This window comes from Stigmatopora argus, chromosome 21 (assembly GCF_051989625.1).
Source record: "Stigmatopora argus isolate UIUO_Sarg chromosome 21, RoL_Sarg_1.0, whole genome shotgun sequence".
Taxonomy (NCBI): domain Eukaryota; kingdom Metazoa; phylum Chordata; class Actinopteri; order Syngnathiformes; family Syngnathidae; genus Stigmatopora; species Stigmatopora argus.
In genome coordinates, this window is record NC_135407.1 from 7477858 (window position 1) to 7498869 (window position 21012).

Below are 21012 nucleotides of genomic sequence, written 5' to 3' on the forward strand. Positions count from 1 at the left end.
TTTTTTTCATATTTGAGCTCGGATAGGCTCCAGCACCCCGCGGACCTTTGGGAATGAATGCATTTTTAAATGTATTTTTTTAATTAAGTTAAACACAAACTGACATGGTCAGCCTGAACATTCTGGTCATCCGTCACCCCCAGCAGTCAAGATCAACAGCATACACATAAAAAGGTTGAAAAATATTCGTTTAATAATCAAAATAAATCAGTCATCAAAATAACTGTTAAACTATTTAATAGAGGTAAATTCTTTTTCACAGGTCGGTAGTTGACAAAAATGGCAACATCCCCTGAGCAAAGTCAATGCTTATAATGTATGAGATTAAAAAAAGCTGGACATTTTCTCCAGCAATAGGCTTTTCAAACATGAAAATTGACACATGATTAAACAATACCTGAATGCATTTTTTGGCAAACCCATTCAAATGACATAATTTTGAATAATACATCTTTTGGGCATCAAACCCGAAGGATTTCTTCAGGGGGAGGCTTCAAAGGAATCTGTCCCAAAGTGAACCTCTGTGCTTTGAACTGTTCCAGGTCTTCGGGACTGAGTTCACTAATGGCGGAGAACAGACTTTCCAAGGCCGCGGCGGCGCTCGAATGGACCGTCGAACTTGCCGTGGGCGCCGCGGACCCAAAAGCACTTCCGAATGCTCCTTTGTTGTCGCTGTTGCCGGCGGTCGAGGAGAAGCTGAAACCGGAGGCCGAGCCGAATCCCGAAGCCGAGCCGAATCCCGAAGCCGGCGGTTGGGAGCTGGACGAGGAAGCGAAGGAGAACGACGCGGCCGAAGGAGGGGAGGAGCCAAAGCCGGAGAAAGAGGAGGGGGCGCCAAACCCGGTCGGGGCTGAGATGGCACTGCCAAAAGATGGTGCCGTCGCTGGCGCTGACGAAGAGCCGAATCCACCTGCCGGAGCAGCAAAACTGAAAGAGCTCGCTTGGACCGGCGCGGCTCCAAATCCTCAACAAAACAAGAAAAACACACACAATAAGTTCCTTTAATTCTCCTTTAGTTGACATTATTTTCATCTCTAACAATTACCTTTACTGCTGAAATCAAATGAGGAAGATCCAAATCCAGCTGAGCTTGAGCCAAAGCCACTTGACGATACCTGATGTCCTGGATTTTTTAGCTCGGCAAGCTGGAAAGAGATGAAAGCCGTAAAATCTTCTGAAAATAATATAAGGTTTGTTCTAAAGTGAGTGAGTGTGTTTGTGCGCGTGTGTGTTTCTCACCAAAGCTGCACGAGTGGCTGGATTCATTATCAGCAGATCCTGAACTCTGCTTCTCCACTGACTGAGCAACAGACTGATACCATTCAACTAAAAGACCAAAAAAACTTATATGGCCGTAAAATATATGGAATAATGGCATATCTAATACCACACTTACATAACTCTGTAAGTCTCCTGATGCTTTGGCGGAGTAATATTCAAGCCTCAGCTCTTCTGGGGACAAATCCGTAAAACCTGAAAATAAATCGACAGCGCTTTCACCTTGCTGTTTGTCTCAAAACGAACACAAAGATGATTTTTTTTTATACAAACCAGATATTTGTGCCTTGAAATTGGAATAACAGGAAAAGACCCACTGGCCCGAGCTCTCCCAAGATTTCATGTCGTTTTGAATGATCTCCCTGCATGAGTGGTGCAAGAACAAGAGTTTGAATTGCAGTATTTAAACTGCCACGCAACACATCAGATACAATCAAAAAGATTGAATGTGTCTCCATCACATGCTGACTCACAGTTTATGTTCATCATCCTCTTCCCCAGCTTGCGTGGCTTCTCTCTCCCCTCCTCCTCCTCCCCTACCTCCCCTGTCAAAGTTGTTTTGGTTGTTGAGTGTTGAAAATCTGTTTTGAGAAGAGAAGCTAAATTCTGAGCTCTTCACGTCTTGTCCTCCCCCGCCCCAGTGATCACTCCCACGGGGGGGATGCTGCTGGTTGAAGCCTCCTCTCTGCTGAGAGGGATTCACCCAGACCTTGTTACCAAACCCTGAAACACAAATCCCAGCCTGACACATTTGATTATGCGCGACATCATCGTCCTGATAAATTCATTCAAGCCTACTAAAGTACCTCCACCACCTCGAGAATGCTGTGGAGCCGAATTACGGTTGTAATTGTTATATCCTCCACTCCCTCCTCCTCCTCCTCCTCTTGGATGCTCGTTCCAGCATTTCTCGCCATAACGACAACGGCCTTGAAGAAAAAAGTTACACACCGGCATGGTTTTGCAGCTTGTAAATCAGCGAGATTCTTTGTTTATCTTTCTTCAACTCTTAGTCGCAGCATAATGACGTCACACAAGTCGTTTTACTTCTTCGGGGACGTCAAAGCAAACATTGCGCCCGCTTGCGGACGGCGTGTGCAAGGCAACCTCAACGCTATCGACTCGGTTGGAGGCGCGTCTGTTGGAAGGAAAAGCGGGATTCAATTTCAAACCCTGGCCACTGGGAACCAGCGCAATTGGATTGGGCAACGCGATTAAAACGGATAACGATTATTTAAAAACAGTAACGTCAAAGGTCGCGCAGTCGCTCATTTCGCTAAAAAAAAACAGTGGCGCGTCCTCGCCGTTTATTTCTTTGAAAAACGACACCGGGTTCAGGTGTACAGTGGAATCCTGCTCCAACTAGCGTTTGGCCGCTCCGACGACGACGACATCTCGACGCCGATTTTGTGCGGGAAAAAACATGCCGAGGTCCAACAGGCAACGGGAGTACAAACCGGGAGACCTGGTTTTCGCTAAAATGAAAGGATATCCGCATTGGCCCGCCAGGGTAAGCGCCATTCCGTGGGCAGCATTGTCGAATAAGTCACAGTTTTTATTTTTTCATTGAATCGAGGCTTTGTGGACGTGAGGCCTACTAGCTTGCATCTATTAGCCGACCGCGCTTTTTGAGCTAGTTAGCTTACTCGTTAGCATGTAATGCAAGTAATGCCTTGCGCATATATTCAATATTATTACTCTATGCAATAGAGAAGCAGAGAATGTGACAATAGTCTATATTCTCTGCTTTTAGACGTATTAGGCACTACTTGGATAGCGTCAGGGTATCAATAAAAAGCCTTTTGTACACTTCACTGCGTATATTTAGATATGGTAACACCAGTTCACAAATAAACACGTCTTAAAATTGTTTACTAATACAATTTAATAATAAGTTGAGTATTTTGAGTGAATGGGCTTGTCAATGTTGCGAATAATAGCTACCAAACAGTGCTAACAGCTAGTTCCCCAAGATGGGGTCATGGGTCAATTTCTATCAGGGCAGAGGGAAATGATGTAAGGTTTTCTACCCCAAAAAATCGAACGAGTGCAAACTGTAGTTGCAATTTTGCCGATCTTTGATAATATGAGAAATTTTAGTTGACTTTTTAAATCCACTTTAAAAACTTGTTGCACTTTTCACAGCATGGTACTTTCCTATTTTTCAAGTTTGATGTGAACATGTGCTGCTGTTTTTGCAGATTGATGAATTTCCAGAGCGAGCAGTGAAGTCGCCCTCCAACAAGTACCAGGTGTTCTTTTTTGGGACACACGAGACGTAAGTAACAGAAAGCTTTGTTATTTTCCACTCTTGTCAACTTTTCTTCAGAGTTCTGTCTGTGTTCCAAATAGGGTTTAACATGAGCATTTTGTTTTTCAGGGCATCCCTTGGGCCCAAAGACCTGTTTCCTTACGATGAGTGCAAAGAGAAGTTCGGAAAGGCCAACAAGAGAAAAGGTTTTGCCGAGGGTCTCTGGGAGATTGAGAATAACCCCACCGTCACACACGAAGGCTATAAGGTGATACAACCATTGTTTTTTTTGGTCGTGTTTCTTTTTTCTTCTTCTTATCGTATTCATGCTCTTGTAGTCTTCAAAGAAGGACGAAGTGTCTGAAGAAGCTGCCGGTTCAGAGAAAGCCGACGCAGAGGGCAGCAGCGATGAAGACGAGGGCGCCCTGGTCATTGACGAGAAGAATGACAGGGCGGGAAATAAACGCAAAGTGGACGATTCGGCAGAAGTGAGTTTTTTTGTTTTTGTTTGATATCGATCAAGGTGATTTTTTTTAAACTTGTGTGGCACCCACCTCACGTTGACACGAAAACTCAGGTCTCCCCCAAGAGGCCGAAAGACACGGAAGCCGAAGGTGCTTCTGACGTAGATAATGGCAAAACAGAGAGCAAGGTCAACGACGTGGCTGCGTCCAAAACGGCCGAGAAGGCTGACAACGCGGCACCGGCGAAGCAAACCGCGGACAAGGCAAGATGCATTTGTTGCTCTAACGCCATTACCAGATTCCACAGAAAATGCTCCAAGATGGTCCCAAAGTTCGAAGTTTTAAAAAAAAAAATGTAGTCCGTTTTTTATTGGAAACGGGCAGATTTTAAGACACGTTTTTCTTCTTCCCTCTGCAGGCCGTTAAAGAGAGTGCTTAACGTCAAACCCCGCAAGACGACCATGCGGTCGATGCTTCTCACCTGGAACGGAAGCGTGCACACCGTGACATGCGGGAAGCCAGATTTCACTAGTTCAATTCATATTTTTCAAAAACATAAAAAAAAATAATGTTTGTACGGCGAGACGAACAAATGTTCATTTGTCCGATTGGGATATCATATATCCCAACAGTAATAATAATTATGGGATAAGTCAACCAATTGAGCAGTTTAGGGCTCGTTTATAAATGAGGATCATGGTGTGTATATATTTTTTATTTCCAAGTGCAATTAAGGAATTTCAGAGTGAATGGCAGGTGTCAAACAAACCAAGAAAGTAAACAAAAAGGGAACTCCAGATTTAAAAATAGTCTCGCTTGGAGATCTCCAACCATGGATATTGTAAATTGATATAGGGTAAGAAAAATACATTTTCACTCATGCTTTCTGCTTTCCATTCAAGTGTTTCACTGCAGTTTGTTTTGCATTAGCTGCGCGGCAAGTGTTGATACTTCACTTTTTAACTGGTTTATATAATCAGGGTTTCCAAAAGTATATATCACATATTACGCCATGACGTCAACAGACAACTGTATGTATATAAACACAAATTATTGACATGCTTAACCAAACATCTACCACGGGGCATATCCTTGTTTAAAAATAAAGAAAACTCCACAATTGGCATCCATTTTGTGTTAGGGAAACCCTGCCATTCAACATGGTATTGTTCAGTGTACTGTGGTATTTGGTTGCTTACATTTGGTGGTGTTGTGCTCATTGAGGGTGTCCACGTGTGATAATTTAACATCTGATTGTGTATTGAATATATTATATATAAATATATATACATATATTTAGAGCCTGTCTCAGCGATTTTGCCGTTGAATATCTTACTACTAGAGAGCATTTGCGTATCGCCGTCGACGTTGGAAGCAGAAAGACATTCCCGCATGCTAGGCCATGTTAGTGTAAACATCCAGTTAAATTATTGCAAATGGTGACACTATGTTCAATTAATATGATTATGACAAAAAGAACATGTTAGGTGGACATGTGACTGGATTTGCATTCAAAGAATGTACCCGTTTTACCAACTTTCACATGTACTGTATCTCCTCAAATATTGCCCCAGTCATCCAAAGGAGAAAGAAAAACATAGTTTATACTTCAGTTTTCCCACAAAGGTCTTGAGCTTGCCTGTGTGGCGTTACAATTTCACAAATTCAGTTCTCAAATTGATGGGGGAAAATGTCATTTATACACATTACGTGAATCTAGATTTATGCCAATGACTATTTTCTATGTGGACTATCTACAATATTTAAGTGTTTTTGCCCCCGGTTTGCGTTTCCAAATAGTCCTGTTTAATAGGTTTAAAGTCCACTCACAATAAATTCCACAAATATGCTTTCACCAGTTGTAGTTCAGTAACTAAACACTATCCTTGGCCATTATTTGCAGAAATACAGTATATGCTTGCAAGTGTTTTGTTTTTGATTGTGAAATATCGAAAAATATTTGATCCCTTCAAATTTACTTTAACTGGAAGTCTGGAGTCTTGTGATTTATTTTTATTATTATTGTTCCTTCCTACTGTACGAGGCTTATGTTGAACAACATTGTGGTGTTTTAAGCAAAGAATGTTTTATTTTGTTCAATGTGTGACGTTGTTGTTCCATAAGGTTTTCACCCAATGTCCGCTCACTAGAAGGGGGAAAAGTGTACATTTTGGTTAATATCTGACCTTGACACACATGCATCGTTCACTCTACAGTTTGAAGTAACGGCTATTTGAGTTCTCTGAGTGTGATTGTTGCTTTCAGTTGTTTCCCCCGTTATTTTACAAGGCTGCGCTTAGTTTATTGTAGCTGCTGTTCCATTTAATAAACATGTTTATTACAAAAGGTCGTGTTTCTAGCTCTTATTTATAAACGAATGTGCAGAGCCTTAATGGAGGAGTCGGCTCTGTCCCCATACTGCGCATGCGTATTATTGGTGACGTATGAATGCCGCGCACGCGTAGTAGCACCAAGCTGACTGGAAATTGCCCGTTTTTGCGCATGCGTGTGATTCAGGCGCGCTCAAGATTTATGACGTATGAATGCTGCGACGCGTAGCAGTACCGAGCTAACTGCCCGTTTTTGCGCATGCGTTGATTTGATTATTCCGTCCGACAGGTGGTGCTGCCGCCATTTTCCACTCTTCATGCTGTGACATTGACGAGGTAAGTCTCACGTAAATTAGTGTTTTTGACTCAATTTAAGAGAAATCGTGTTATTTTCTATCATTTTGAGTCAATTGAATGAAAAGCTATTGTATGACACGGGTGGCAGTAGGTTATTCGCAGTTTCGCCACACGTCTGGCACATTTCACTGCATCTTTTGGCTAACTGCTAATAGCTTTCCGTTCCTCCCTCTTGATAGAGGCCGGTCGGCATCATGAGGTTGACGGCGTTGTTGTCCATGGCCGCCCGGGTGGTGGTGTCGAAGGGCTACCGCTACGGGACCAACCGCCCGTGGACCGTAGCTGCCAAGCGCCTCAATCCGCCGGGCAAGAGGAGAAACAAGGTGTTCGTGGAGCCCATCGCTAACGAGGACTGGACTGTGCTCCGAGGGGACACGGTGACTAATTTTAAACTCAATTTTTATTCAGAGGTGCTGGGGTAACAATACATTTTAATCAAATTGAATTATATAATGACTTTCAAGATTCAAAAGGGTGACAATTCTTGATTATATTTTAATAATTTAAAGCACCAATAGAGTTGTATTTAATCCTCATTAAACTTGAACGCAAACACCTGGTTTATAAAATACCCTCGGTAATGGCTTGTCATATATCATATCTACTGTGTCCACCAGGTGGAGATTTTGTCTGGGAAGGACAAAGGCAAACAGGGGAAAGTCACCCAAGTCTTCAGACGAAGAAACTGGGTCATACTTGAGGGTCTCAACACTGTATGTATTGATTTAGTTTTTACCATGAAGTTACCCATATTGGTTTTTTTTTAAGTAACCTTGTATTTTACATAAAAGCATTACAGATATATTGGTAAAACCAATGATTACCGTGGGATGTACGTCGCTAGCGAATCTCCAATCATGGTGCGGGACGTCGGCCTCGTCGACCCTGCCGACAGGTACTGCCACGTTCTGTTCGGTTTCATTGTAATGTCCTCACGACAGCTCTTAAACATGCTTGATGTGGGAGTACAAGACCCGTTGTGCATTAATAACAACACTGGGTAGCCGTTCAAGATTTGTGTTCATTTCGGTGACCGATGCATAACGTTGACTTCAAGCCGTACATAAGAAAAGTTATTGGCCCAATTTTAGTAATTTATTTTTTGCATCTTCCAGGAAGCCGACAGAAGTGGAGTGGAAGTTTACAGAAGAGGGTGAAAAAGTGCGAGTATCGGTCCGAACTGGTCGCATCATCCCCAAACCAGTCGTGGAGAGACGTGACGGCATTGTGCCTCACCAGTGGAAAGGTGAAGGAATGTTGTTGTTGTTCTTGTTCTTTGTGGTTGCCACTTTCTTAATTGTCTTCTTCTTGTGCTAGATGGTCCCAAAGACACCAGTCCAGAGAACACATTGGAGAAGACCTACACGCCTTCCTTGAAGACCTTGGAAGAGGAGGTGATGGAGAAGATGGGCATCCAGGAGGACCGGAGACACCGGCGCTCCTACTGGTACTAAGTTAGGATTGCAGATTCTCTTGTTTTCAGGATGTTTTTTGTTTGTTTTTGTTTTTTTTCTCTCCCCCAGTGGGCTGTTGTTTTTATCTCAATAAATGTCACCGCTAATGCTCTATGCAGTTTTTTTTTTCAAATAAGCATACGTACTATGTAACTTTTCACTTATTTTAGGTATTTTCGTTGTTTTTGGGTTCTACTCAAGCTGCTTTAAAAAGCCAGAGAGAGACATAATAAAAATAATTTTAAAAAGCAATAAGTCAGGATTTTTCACCGTGAGAGAAACTGACAAAAAAGAATGGATTCGGGATCTTAATTTGTTGATTTTATATAGGAACATTTTTTGGGGGGAGATCAGAGTGCTCATTTTAAAGCAGCTTGCGTTGCAATTTTCATTGTCATTTAATTTCATAAAAACGCTTAGTTGCAATGAAACTGACTTTTTACGCCACACATCCACTTTAGCATCCAGTCGAGACACCCACTCACCCCTGTAGACATCCTGGTTGACGTCTCTTTTTAGTTGAATGGCTGTCAAGGGTCAGTAAGTACGGGTCATGACATGTCAGTTGTCGATAACTTGTTTCATGTCACAATATTCATCTCCTTTTTCCTTGCAGTCCAGACCAGCTTAATGGTAAAAGCCTATACCAATTCATCCAATTGCCCTACAAAAACGGTCTTTGTTGCAACTAAATCGGGGGTGTGTAAACTTTTTTTTCCTCTATGGGCTGTTTTTAGGAAAATAATAAGATGCGAGGCCCAAACTGAAACTCTTCCACTTTTATTTGTTAAACAGAAGAAGTTCCTTTGTGGGCCCTATTTAATGACATTTTCATCATTACCCTAAATTTCCCCTAGCCTGAATGGCTATCTATCTCCTTGTGACCAATAATGATGCTGCGGGCCATAGTTTGGAAACCCCTGCTGTAATTTCTTTTTTTAATTTTGCGTCCAGCCGCCAAATTCAGTGAATGCGTCACAGTCTGAATTTGCCGACATTGCCGGGCAGAGCGGTAGTGTGGCCAATTTTTCGATGCGGGCAGCATTTTTTTTCTTCCCCAGACCACCTCCCTTAATCCTCATCCATCTTTTCTGCGTTGTTCACATCCAAGAGGGAATAAAACTCGCCAGTCAGCGGAAAGTAGCTTTTGAGGCTTTTTTTTTTCCTCTTTCAGGAGGAAAAATGACTCAAAAGCCTTGCTGTGCTGTATGTGATTACACCAAGGTGAATGGAGAGAGTTTTTTTACTTTGAAATATTCACAGCATCTTACACCTAAAATATTCATTCTGATTAGTTTTTGTGCAGAACAACACAAGAAAATGGTTGTGTTTCAGTTATCTGAGTGAGCTAATGGTTTAAGTGGGCAGCGTTTTAATCACAGAGTTGTTTGAAGGCAGTGCGGGGGGATGTCACGTTAGCCCGAATGCCACTGGCAGAGGTCATTTGCGTTTGTTCTCCTTTCATTTCGACGCTCCGACGAATTCCTGAGCGTGCGCGTGACCTTGGCAGCGTGTCGGCATCGCGAACGCAGAAATACGGAATGTCCTCGCGTCGCCTCCTTGCTGCCCGGATTGTTTTCTGAAGCCATTTTCTTCCAGCTTTAGCCCTTTCCATCAATGGATCAGTGACTGCAAAGGATGATTTACAGTCAAACGTTTGCTCACCATTCTTGTCGTGGACTACGAAACATGTCGGACAAGACGAGTTCCAGGTGTGAGCGACGTCGCCTCACCGGCAAGTGCAAGCACACATGGCGGCTTTTCTTCTTTTCCGCCAGGTCATCCTTGACGTTGCCCCGTCGGACGGCACCGCGCTGGTGTGCGGGTGTTACATTCCCCAGGTGCGCACCACAAAGAGCCTTTCAGCACGGCTGACCAGGATGCCCAAATAAGGTGACCACGCACGCCACTATTAAGCTATAACTGTCAAAACGGCACCAGAGATGCAGTCTTAATTGGGAGATTGCGGGTGTTTCAACACCCACATTTCTTTTCCTGAAGTGGGGTTTGTGGTTGTTCACAGCAGGTCCTTCAACACCCAAATGTCTCTTCTCGTAGCTTTTGAAGCTTTTATGAGGCAATCATTGGCGGATTCATCATCCCATCCTTCTCTGCCAACCTTTCCCAGTCAAAATGGATTGGACGTCTAGTGCCGTCAATCATAATGAAAGACTGGGCTTGAATTAGGTTTACAGATAGATTTGGGTTAAAACTGGGGTTAGGCCCGGGATGGGCAACCCAAAATATTGAAAGGACCCAAAAACAAATATGTCTGGAACCGCAAAAAATGAAAAGAACACAAACATGTGAAAACAAACAAAACAAAAACAAACACTACAGGGAGACGTTAAGGCAGGATTAAAGAGCCGCACGCGGCTCGAGAGCTGACCCCCGTATTTGTCATTGACAACCGCTAGCTTACTGCTCGGGCTATGTTAGTACTTAAAAAAAACAAAAAACTTTATCATTAAATCGCCATCCTCTGGTACAGCCAATACTTGCATCCAATGACCACACAAATACTTTTTTTACTCTTAACCTGGGGATTGCTTTTTGCATTAATGCCACTACCGCCAAATATCTTTGATATCAGTGCCCCCAAGCCAAATAAAAAGCCACTTTAAGGACACAGACATGATTAATTTCATCCCCTCCCTCCTTGCTTGACAAGCATGCGCAGGAAGAGGAGAGGATTTTTTTCCTTTTCTTTTTTACTTTTAGTTCCTCCGCTCTCTTTCTCTTTTGGGGCTCCGTTGCAGGACCTGCAGCACAGTGCAACTAAATCTGCCACCCCCTCTTTTACACCCACTTCTTTTTCTCCCCCCAGAGCGCACTGCAGCAAAGAAACGCGACGACTCAACACCAGGCAAAATGATGCAGCTTCAAACCCTCAGGTAAAATGTTGCCAGATTATTATTCATGCAATAAAAGGAATAACCTTTGAAGTGAAAAGTGGGATAGAGTAACTTTGCACAGATTTTGCTCACTCATAGTTCTATTTTTAAAAATGTGAAAGCAGCTGGTTAGTTTTATAATGTTCCAAATGATGGGGAAGTTTTTTTTTTCCCCCCTCATTGTGGTTTGCAACGTATCGCTTTCCATTCATTTTTTTTATATGGGAGACAGAGCGGCATTTTTATTGATAGCAAATTCTTCCAAAAGTGAGGGATAATTTGTTCACACTAACTTTTTCAGTGACACTGACGTCCAATCAGGTTGCTCTTTTCATCATATATTGTGCATTTTTTTGAGGTTTCCAATTGTAAATTAAAGATAGAGGTCGCCTGGGTGTGGATTTTGCATGTTGACCTGATAAAAACCCTAAAAAAAGACAGTCCATCCCAGACTTCTTTCAATTTTACTTTCCTCCATGACATCCTTTTCACCTTCTTACCATCTCCTTTCATTTCTTCCTTCTTTCCTTCACTCATCAAATGCTGTAATCTGCACTTTTTTTTAGTTACCAATGTTTGCAGTAAAAATATTTGGGTGAGCCTGTTTTAAAGTCCAGCCAAGTGCATTCTTGCCTCGCAGGAAGTAACGGCAAATGAAGTCATGCAAGCGTCTTCTTTTATGTCTTGAGTGGACCTCTGGTGATTTAGGGTTAACCCTTTGCTCCTTAATGGACACGTACATGAATTGACGGTCACTCGTGGTGGGCTGTCACGCAGTCGAGCGAAAGCCAAAGACGCTGAGTGCCGCTTTGCCTGACTTCACCTTAACGTCACAATCTAATCTCGTAGGCAGGGTGCATTCTGAATTGCTTGCCAGCCAATCACGGGGCACAAAAAGACAAACAACTCACTCCCAGCAATGGACAGGGATTGAGCCTTGGTTTTCAGAACTGCGAGGCAGACGTACTAACCACTCTTCCACCGTGCCGTCTTTTTTGTTTCATTGCTGCATTAGTATTTCGGATTCTAATTCTTTTATATTTCTCAACAAAAAAACTCTTACCACAACTCATTTAGCCGATTATCATGTGGCAGCCACTCTCATTTCTGGGCCAATCATTGAGCCCCATTTTTGTTTTGCCGACAAGCTGTGTGTTCCCCCAAAGCGATGCAATGAAGGTGCCACAAATCTGATCCTGTTCTCAAGACACAGCGGCGTCTGTAATTTCAAAAGAAACACCCTCCAAAAAATCCCAGCGACCGTGCCAGCCTCCCTTCTTTCATGTCCGAGCAAAGACGTTTTCAGCGGGTTTTTGTGTTCTGTTTTTGAACGGCACAGTAGCGTGCAGCTGTCGCCGCTTTCTTTCTCCCTTTTCTGGCGGAGCATACTAATAGCGACGGCGCTCCGCGGCCCACCCAGCTGGCCGGCCAACACACACTAGAACAAGTCTTTGGCCCTCAATGGCCGCCTTTGAGGGCCAAAACGCTTGAAAAGTCAACTTCGTGGCCTCTCGTTGTCCGCTGATCTGATTAGGACGTCACTTAACTGTCGTCGCATTATGTAACGGTCACTTGCGTCGTTGTTTTAGCAATGGTCCGAAAAGAAAAGCAGAATTGCTTCTTTTAAAAGCACAGACGAGGAATTATTTCTTTGGTTAGAATTTAAGTTCATCCCGTATTCGGGAAATTTCTTGGTTGCAGTAGCAAGACACACAAGACATTGTAGACCTAGGTAAAAAAAAACAGAGCCTCACATAACCTTGCATAACCTGCAAGTGTCAAATCTGAAAAGAGGACTCTTTCCTTGCCATTGACAATGTTAAATATGTCTGTTGTCATTCTGATGTTGTTCATTTTAATGAGTTTATTTGTTGTAGATGCAAATTTCATTTAAAGTGACGTGGATTATTACGTCTATTGGTGTCATTGGCAGTTAAGGAAAACAATGCGAATTTAGGGCGACTGGATTAATATAGCTGTCCTCTAATGGTACGTAATCCACTGAATCTGGGAACCAGGAATTACGTTTTGGTGGGACGACATGGACACATTAAAAATTCCATGCGCTTTTGCGTCTCCGATTTCCAGAGTAAGCACAAAACGCCACGTTTTATTTTATGCTTCAGACTATTTTCGTTTTAAACTTGGCCTAAATGGAGAGAATCTTTCTCTCGTGATCTTGGTATCTTTCTGACTATCCGTCTATCCATCCTTCAACCCTAATCCAGGAATGCTCAAAATGATGCTGGGATTCCTCAACGCGGTATGTGACGGCCAATGGAAACAATGTAAAGGCAGCGTGTCAGAACAGAGTATAGACGAGGGATCGTGAAATGGAATTAGGCCGCTTTTCTTTCATGATGAATGCGCTTTGCCGGCTTGCCCGGAGAGGTCATTTGAGGGCACGGCTAGCATACGAGCTACCGGGTGGGTTAATAACAGGGCCAGACTGGTGACAGGGATGTGGCAGGTTGCCACTGGCCAGGGACGCCGCATGGCTTGCGGTCAGGAGGAGCCTCGGCTTGGAAACCAATTTTTTTTTTTCCTTCTTTCCACTGCAGTCCAAGCTTGTCAAGACACAGTTTGCCACAATGCATTCTGCCTTCAAATAGCTGTTGCTAAACAAAACAGCGTTCACTTTTGCTAGGTTTCACGGGTAAAGAGTTTTTTTTTTACAAATGTACGTTTACCGAACTGCTTTTTGCCTGGGAGAATTCAAAACAAAAAAATGGGGGCCCAGCGCAGTGGCCTTGCCGTAAATCAAACTCGGGCAGTTATCTGGATACCCATTTTTCCGGAATAGGGTTTATTTTAGTCCTTGGTTTTCAATCATGTTCCAATTTTCCAACAGTCATCGCTACCATGGTTCTCAGATCTGAACTCTTTAAGCTCTTTCTCATTTGGTTATCGCCCCAAACATGGACGGGTTCAGAAGAAGGTCTCCCAGTAGATTAGCAACATTGTATACTGCGGTGAAAAACGCCTCATAAATCCATTTTTGATTTAAGTTTAGTGGGACCTACCTGTCTTTATGTTTAGACGAGTGTGAAATTGGAAAGTGCAAACTGCTAAGGAGAAATAATGTGTCTTCATTATCTTTACACATTCTCCTTCCACAGAGTCGGTGCCCTTCTCAGTATACTTTACCATCTGTCGCTGGCCTTTCCTACCCAAAGTCCTTCCGCGCACGGTGAGTGAGTCGTTCTTGACCGTTAGCGTCGCGTACACGAAAGTAATCATCCGTCTTGCTTTTCCAGACGACGTCCAGACGCCTCTGTGGGTGAACATTTCCCACTCGGGTGTCCTTTACGCCCCGCTGGGCCGAGCCGTCGTCATACCCTGCTCGTCATCCGCGTCACCCCTGGCGCTGCCGCGGGTGAAGTGGACGCTGGTGTCCGGCGAGAACGAAACGCAAATCTTGGTGGCGCGGGGCGGCAGGGTGAAAATCAGCCAGGCGTACAGAGGCCGCGCCGATTTGCTCAACTACCGATCCTCGCCCGAGGATTTGTCAATGAGGCTGTCGAATACGCTGTCGAGCGACTCGGGACACTATCGCTGCGAGGTGCAGCAAGGACTGGATGACACTAGCGACATTGTCCGACTCAAAGTCAAAGGTAATCAAAAACGGGTGGAAAGTAAACAAGGATAACTTCTTTTCAACAGCTCCTGCATACTGGTAGACTTTCAACATAGCTATACTTTGAGTCTTTGTTTGTCAGTAGGCAATTAGACCGCAATTATTTTAGCTGACATGAAAATGAATGTTACTTAATATTTTTTTTTTTTTTTTTTTTACTCAAGTATTTCCGTTGGGATTACAACGTGAGTGCAAAATCTTCTTGAATGGCTCATTTTTGTTGGCAGGCGTCGTGTTCCACTACAGGGACGCCATGGGTCGATATGCACTTAGCTTCCAAAGGGCCCAGAGGGCTTGCGAAACCATCGGGGCCCAAATGGCGACTCCTAACCAGCTCCAGGCGGCGTATTTCGACGGATATGAACAGTGTGACGCAGGCTGGCTAGAAGACCGAACTGTCAGGTACCTCAAGATATTGCTCCACCCATCCATTGTCTATCCCGCTTATCCTCTCCTGGTGAGCTCCATAAAGGAATGCAAATCCTTAATGTGACCGTTTGTAACACATCCCCAGATACCCGATCCAAAATCCTCGAGAAGCCTGCTCCGGCGACATGGACGGAGAACCGGGTGTGAGAAGCTACGGCCGGGTTTATTTGCAGGATCATTTTGACGTATATTGCTACGTGGAACAGATGGATGGTACGGAGAACACTCCTTCTACCAGTTTGACTGGACATTTTCTGCTAATGAAAACCATTCCGTTTCTAGGGGAGGTGTTCCACGACGACGTTCCACAGCAGTTGTCCTTTCAGGAGGCCCGGGCTTACTGCAGTGCGACGGGCGCGCAGCTAGCCTCTGTGGCGCAGCTCCACCTGGCGTGGAGCGAAGGTTTGGATAACTGCAGTCCCGGCTGGCTGGCCGACGGCAGCGTACGTTATCCCATCCGGACCCCCAGAGAACGTTGCGGAGGTCCCCGGGCTGGTGTCAAGACCGTGTATCGCTTCAGCAACCAAACGGTCTTCCCAGAGCCGTCCAGCCTTTTTGACGTGTATTGTTACAGAGGTGCGTATGGAAAAATATCAAATCAGTCTACGGGTGTCGGCCTTGGAAAACCTGCCTCGTCTTGACTCAGGCTTTTTTTTTTTCTCGATCGGTCTCACCTCCAGGTTACCGAAGTACACCAACTGACTCCCCCGTGGAAACAACCGGGACACAGGAATCTAGCACCTTTGAGCAAGATGTCATCATCTTAACGGAGGAAGACGAAGAATTGCCACTGAGCCAAAGTTCGGAGCAAATTGAACGTGAGATCCAGAGTGTTCTTGAAACCATCCCGCTTTTCTCAGTTCCTCCGACGAAAGAAACGCCAATGGAGGAACAGCCGACATTTACGCCCGAAACGTCAACGCCTCCTTTGAGCACCATCGGCACTTTAGACCACGGAGAATCTTCTGACAGCATCCCGTCTTCAACGGAAAAAGTCTTTGACTCTAGAATCACGACAGGACTGCGAAATCATACATTCCAAAGCACAGAAATCCATGACTTCCCCGGAAACATTTCACTCCCTTCCAATTTTGACAACAGCACAGATTCCTACTGGCTATCTGGAGAAGAAGAAAGCACATCAAGGCCACCCGCGTCCAATGCCACCAATGGCCAGGACTTGACGGTCAACATCTCCACACCGAGCCCAGAGACACAAGAAACGATGACGTCTCTCTCGGGTTTGGATTCAAACATGACGCTATCTGACGTGCAGGAAAACGCCAGCCACGGACAGACTCGAGAATCTCCTGTTTTTTCTTGGGACCCAACGGAGAAAAGAGAGCCTGCCACCCCATTGATCCTCACCACTGAACCCCCTGCAGATCTCTCCTCTTTTTGGGTTCCCGTGAGTGGTTCTGGAGATACTTCTCAAGGTATGACTAAATGACTTTAGGACCTACCAATGCCGTGCCGGCGTTTAATCATGTGTGAATGTCTTTTTTTCCCCAGAAAGTCCCAAGGAGGTTTCTGTCTACAAATTCATCCCCAAGTCAGAGTCCACAACACAGCAGACATCTTCTGCCTCAAATGAACTCGCTTCACCCGAATCTGTGACCACCGTCCTAAATCAGAGTTCAGGAACAACCAATAATTCTGCCAGTCTTTCCTCACTTTCACTTTCCCTCCAGGAGGGAAGCACCAGCTTGGAAATGGAAGATAACATGGAGAGCGATGAAAAGCAGCTGCTACCAACCCAACCTATTCGTTTTTGGGTAAGTTCACCCACCGCCGAAGTTCCCGAGACGTCCACCGAGGTGCCGACGGACTCCGCGCTGTATCGGCCGTCGGGGAATGGACTCCTCTTCGACAACTCTACCGTAAGTTACGAGGAGGCGAGCGGACTTGAACCTAACGTAGTCCCAGCACGGACTGGAGAGAGCGTTGGTTTGAACTCAACCACCGATGAAGATACCATTGAAGAAAAACCTATGGTTTCCCAAAGCGTTGCACCGAATTATTCCCCCAACAGAAATGTCGCTCGTGAAATAACTTTAGCTAGCATTCCTGAAGAAACAGATCGAGTTACCCCAACTCCCAAAAAAGAAGATGAAGAAACAACACTTGAAAAGGAGACTAACTCTACGCTTGGCCAGATTGAAGGGGCTATCACGCCACCCACAATGGAGGAAAACCTTAAAGCAACGCTCAGATCAGAGGACACGATTTCAGTCATGGCAATACTTGAAGAAGAAGAAACGACTGCATGGTTCAACCCTACGGCAAGTAACGTTACGCCAATAATTAAAGAGAAGGCCCAAGTGACCGTTTCCCCAAAAGAAGGATCTCAAGTTCCTTCGTTATTTGAAGACGCTAAATCGACGCTAAGCCCCGAAGATGAAAATATAGATAGAGTCGTATTTAAAGCGACTGTAAACCCAAAAGAAGGATCGACTTCAACAGAAATGTTTGAAGAGATTACAACGACGAGTTGGAGAGATGCGACTAAAGTCATGCCAATTTTTGAAGACGATAGCAAAGATACCGTAACACGTAAAGAAGATTCTGCGTTAACGCCAATGTTTGAAATGACGACTAATGCTCCGGACCCTGAAAGTTCAACCGGTGTCACGCCAACATTTGAAGAAATTGACAAAGATACATTAAACTTTCGAAAAGTAGAACAAGGAATTAAGGACCAAGTTGTGCCATCCACAGAAAGAAATGTGCTTGAATTCCAGGCTAATGCTACGGTAGAGCCAGAAGAATCAACTAATGTTGAACCCATTTATAAAGAAGAAGCTAAAGTTATGCTAAACCTTGAAAATGTAAGACGGAGATTTGACGAGGAAGCGACGATGACCCCGACCGTTGACGGCACTACGACGCCGGCGGATGGCGCTGAAAAAGAAGCTAACGTCATTCCGATCTTGAGAGAACCTGCCACGCCTTCGTTTCAAGAGAACCCGATATCGCCCACGCGGGGTCGACCCGAAGAAACCACGAGCGCCGTCGACGGCAGCACTTCCGCCGGCCCGCCGTTCGAGGACGAGATCGCCATCTTGCCCTTTAATTCCGAGCTGTCCAAGTGGGATTTGCTGACCACCGCCCCCGCCATACCTCAAGAGTCTCTCAAGGATTTGGAACTCAGCACCATGTCCTCGACCACCTTGTCCACAGTCAAGACCAACACCTGGAGTTCCCCAACCACGACCGCCCCCGACATCTTGGAAAGCTCTTGGAAATCCACCACTCCGGAACCAGAGTATGACTCCACCGGGGCTCCCTCCGGCCACGTTTTGCCCGACGAGAGGGTGCCGGCGACGGGCGGTAAAGCGAAACTCTCAGGTAACTCTGACGTCGCTCTCCTCGGCCTAACTGTCCTCTTCTACCTGATGACGCACTAAAAACCTCCCGGCTTCTCCCGGCCCAGACCCATCCTGGTCCCATCTGTCTTTGTCCCCCATCTTGTCCGTTTCCCAACACGTTTTCTTCCACCCTCTTGACTTTTTGGGCGCTGGTCTAACGGTCCGGTCACGCTGCATGTGTGGTTCCCTTCCTCGTTCTTTGACTTCTGTGAAGTGTTGTCTTATAATTCAGTGATATGTCTGTCAATTCTGTTTTAATGTCTGTTTTTGCAAGTCACCCTGGACGATATCGGCAATGTGAATTGTCCTCACGCAATTTAAGGGAGACACGTAAAGTCTTTATGAGCAATTATCGAGGAGCAAGGTTATTCAAAAGCTGGTTGTTAACTGTCACAATTGATACCCTGTTTTAGCTATTTAGCGTAAATACAACTTGACGTAATATGTCCCCTTTGAACATATATTCAGAAGAAAAATGTTGTTTTAAATGTATCGGATCACGCGCAGCAATATTCTGATTGTAAAGCAAATGAATGTTCCATTTTTGTAATAGCCGATCCCGTTTCCATTTTTTCGGTAGTATTTTTATGTGGGTGTGCTCGCAAACCAAATGAATGTTTATATTTTTGTCATGATTTGGTGTCCTTCTTCTCCTTTCCAAATCGTTTGATTGTGTTCACACCCGTTCGGTAGAAAGTGGGCCTGGAGTTCATCCAAAGTAGAGATGAATAACGCAGTTGGATTTGAATTCAGACGCTACTCTGTTCCAGATGCCTGCTTTAATGATCCATGCCTGAATGGGGGCACTTGCTTGGAGCGGGAGGGCCGGATTCAGTGTCTCTGCCTGCCCACCTACGGCGGCGACCTCTGCCAACAGGGTGAGCTCGCTGGATTGGCCGTTGTTATTTTTTTTCTTTCCCAGTCTGTGCATCTCCCTTTTCAAAGTCTCCTTTTCCCAGACCTGGAGACCTGCGAGCCAGGCTGGGACAAGTTCCAGGGCTTCTGCTACCGACACTTCGGCCAGCGTCTGAGCTGGGAGGTGGCCGAGAAGCACTGCCGCGTGCAGGGAGCCCACCTGGCCTCTATCATGACCCCCGAGGAACAGGCCTACATCAACAGTACCGCCTCCCGGCCCGCGTTTGAGCGTGAGACCTCTACGGAAGGCTTATCCTTGTTTCGTCACCTCCAGGCAACTACAGAGAATACCAGTGGACCGGCTTGAACGATAAGACCATTGAGAATGACTTTAGGTGGTCTGACGGGAACCCGTTGGTGAGTCATTGCTGTTGCTAACCGTTGTTAGATATTAGCACGCCGAAATACTAGATTGTAGCTCCGCACATCACCTTGCGTTTCTTTAGACTCTCCTCTCAACCAATCATAGCCCTGAAAACCGGGATGGACCGGCCCTCAGAATCCCCCCCTAATCTCCGCCCCTGCATGGTCGAAACAATTGTATTGGCTTTGTATCTCTGCAGTTGTACGAGAACTGGTACCGAGGGCAGCCCGACAGCTACTTCCTGTCCGGCGAAGACTGCGTGGTAATGGTGTGGCACGACGACGGGCGCTGGAGCGACGTGCCCTGCAACTACCATCTGGCCTACACCTGCAAGAAAGGCACCTGTGAGGATTCGCCGGCGCGCTCGAGGAAACGCCGTTCAACCGTAGGATTGCAAAATTGTATGTTTTTATCCCCGAATAGCCTCGTGCGGCCCCCCGCCTAAGGTCAGGAACGCCTCCATGTTTGGGAAGCCTCGGCAGCGCTACGAGACCGCCGCCGTGGTTCGTTTTCATTGCAATCGGGGCTTCCAACAAAGACTGAACCCGCTGATTCGCTGTCAGTCTGGGGGGCTGTGGGAAAGACCCCAAATCCGATGCATCCCGGGTAAGATGAGAGAATTTTTTTTTCAATTTTGCCGCTGACAAACAAAGGAATATCTCCTTGCAGAGTATGGAGATCTCAACCCAGACGCCGAAATGTCTTCTTCCACGGACAGCAACTTGGCCGCCCATCAAGATGATTTCCAAACCACCACGGAGACGCCACTTTACTGGGACATCAAGTTTTAAAAGCACCTTTCACTTTAACCTATAGAAATTACATTCTACGTACCATCATTCTTGACAAGGTGAAAAATATGCTTTTACCGATTAGTGTCGCACATGTCTAAAAGTGTGCGATTCCTTTTACATTGCAGAATGGTGCTAATACATGCAGTCTTATACGTACATACCCAACATTTTTCTGTCCAACCAATGTAAAGAAAGTAACACTCGCTTTTTAAAAAACACATTTTGGAGACGCAGTTTTGTTCGTCAGCTTTATGTTGTAATAAAGTTTTGGAGAACAGAGCAAAGAATAAACTGTTCTCTTATTCCAGTGCTGCCTGCAGTGGTCTTTATTTCACTGAAAAATATTTTGTAATGTTTTATATAAAATATATACTGTTCATCCATGATGACAGACCCCTAATTTTATGCTTATTTTCATCCTTCTGCTGTGACTACGAAGGAGTTTATCACTATTTGACGTGTATTATTAATGAAACT

At 45.0% G+C, this 21012-nt stretch overlaps 4 protein-coding genes across 7 annotated transcripts; 3 read left to right on the plus strand and 1 right to left on the minus strand.

Annotated features, from left to right (window-relative positions):
• Positions 1–167: 167 nt before the first annotated feature.
• On the minus strand, positions 168–2794 carry nup42 (nucleoporin 42). Its single transcript, XM_077590716.1, has 7 exons — positions 2085–2794; positions 1752–2001; positions 1552–1640; positions 1397–1473; positions 1240–1326; positions 1046–1145; positions 168–964 (listed from the first exon to the last, which is right to left on the minus strand). The coding sequence occupies exons 1-7, from the start codon at positions 2233–2235 to the stop codon at positions 462–464; spliced, it is 1257 nt and encodes a 418-aa protein (XP_077446842.1). The 5' UTR covers positions 2236–2794; the 3' UTR covers positions 168–461.
• Positions 2343–5851, plus strand: hdgfl3 (HDGF like 3). Its single transcript, XM_077590717.1, has 6 exons — positions 2343–2788; positions 3480–3556; positions 3659–3797; positions 3868–4017; positions 4107–4256; positions 4412–5851. Exons 1-6 carry the CDS (start codon positions 2702–2704, stop codon positions 4430–4432), a joined length of 624 nt encoding a protein of 207 aa, XP_077446843.1. The 5' UTR covers positions 2343–2701; the 3' UTR covers positions 4433–5851.
• Positions 5852–6517: 666 nt separating this feature from the next.
• On the plus strand, positions 6518–8246 carry mrpl24 (mitochondrial ribosomal protein L24). Its single transcript, XM_077590874.1, has 6 exons — positions 6518–6659; positions 6860–7057; positions 7298–7393; positions 7472–7575; positions 7796–7926; positions 7998–8246. The coding sequence occupies exons 2-6, from the start codon at positions 6875–6877 to the stop codon at positions 8132–8134; spliced, it is 651 nt and encodes a 216-aa protein (XP_077447000.1). The 5' UTR covers positions 6518–6659; positions 6860–6874; the 3' UTR covers positions 8135–8246.
• A 1632-nt stretch (positions 8247–9878) lies between these two features.
• LOC144067265 (brevican core protein-like) lies at positions 9879–20842 on the plus strand. Of its 4 annotated transcripts, XM_077590872.1 has the most exons (15): positions 9879–10027; positions 10962–11028; positions 14148–14218; positions 14286–14642; positions 14893–15067; positions 15180–15307; positions 15377–15670; positions 15775–16530; positions 16607–18442; positions 19233–19340; positions 19422–19580; positions 19652–19734; positions 19941–20085; positions 20165–20347; positions 20411–20842. In XM_077590872.1, the coding sequence occupies exons 2-15, from the start codon at positions 11006–11008 to the stop codon at positions 20530–20532; spliced, it is 4440 nt and encodes a 1479-aa protein (XP_077446998.1). In that variant the 5' UTR covers positions 9879–10027; positions 10962–11005; the 3' UTR covers positions 20533–20842. The 4 variants fall into 4 exon arrangements, 3 of the variants coding, with proteins under 3 accessions (XP_077446998.1, XP_077446997.1, XP_077446999.1); XM_077590871.1 differs by lacking the exon at positions 9879–10027 and having other exon boundaries at positions 10887–11028; XR_013297893.1 differs by lacking the exons at positions 9879–10027; positions 19941–20085; positions 20165–20347; positions 20411–20842 and having other exon boundaries at positions 10887–11028; positions 19408–19580.
• Positions 20843–21012: the final 170 nt, after the last annotated feature.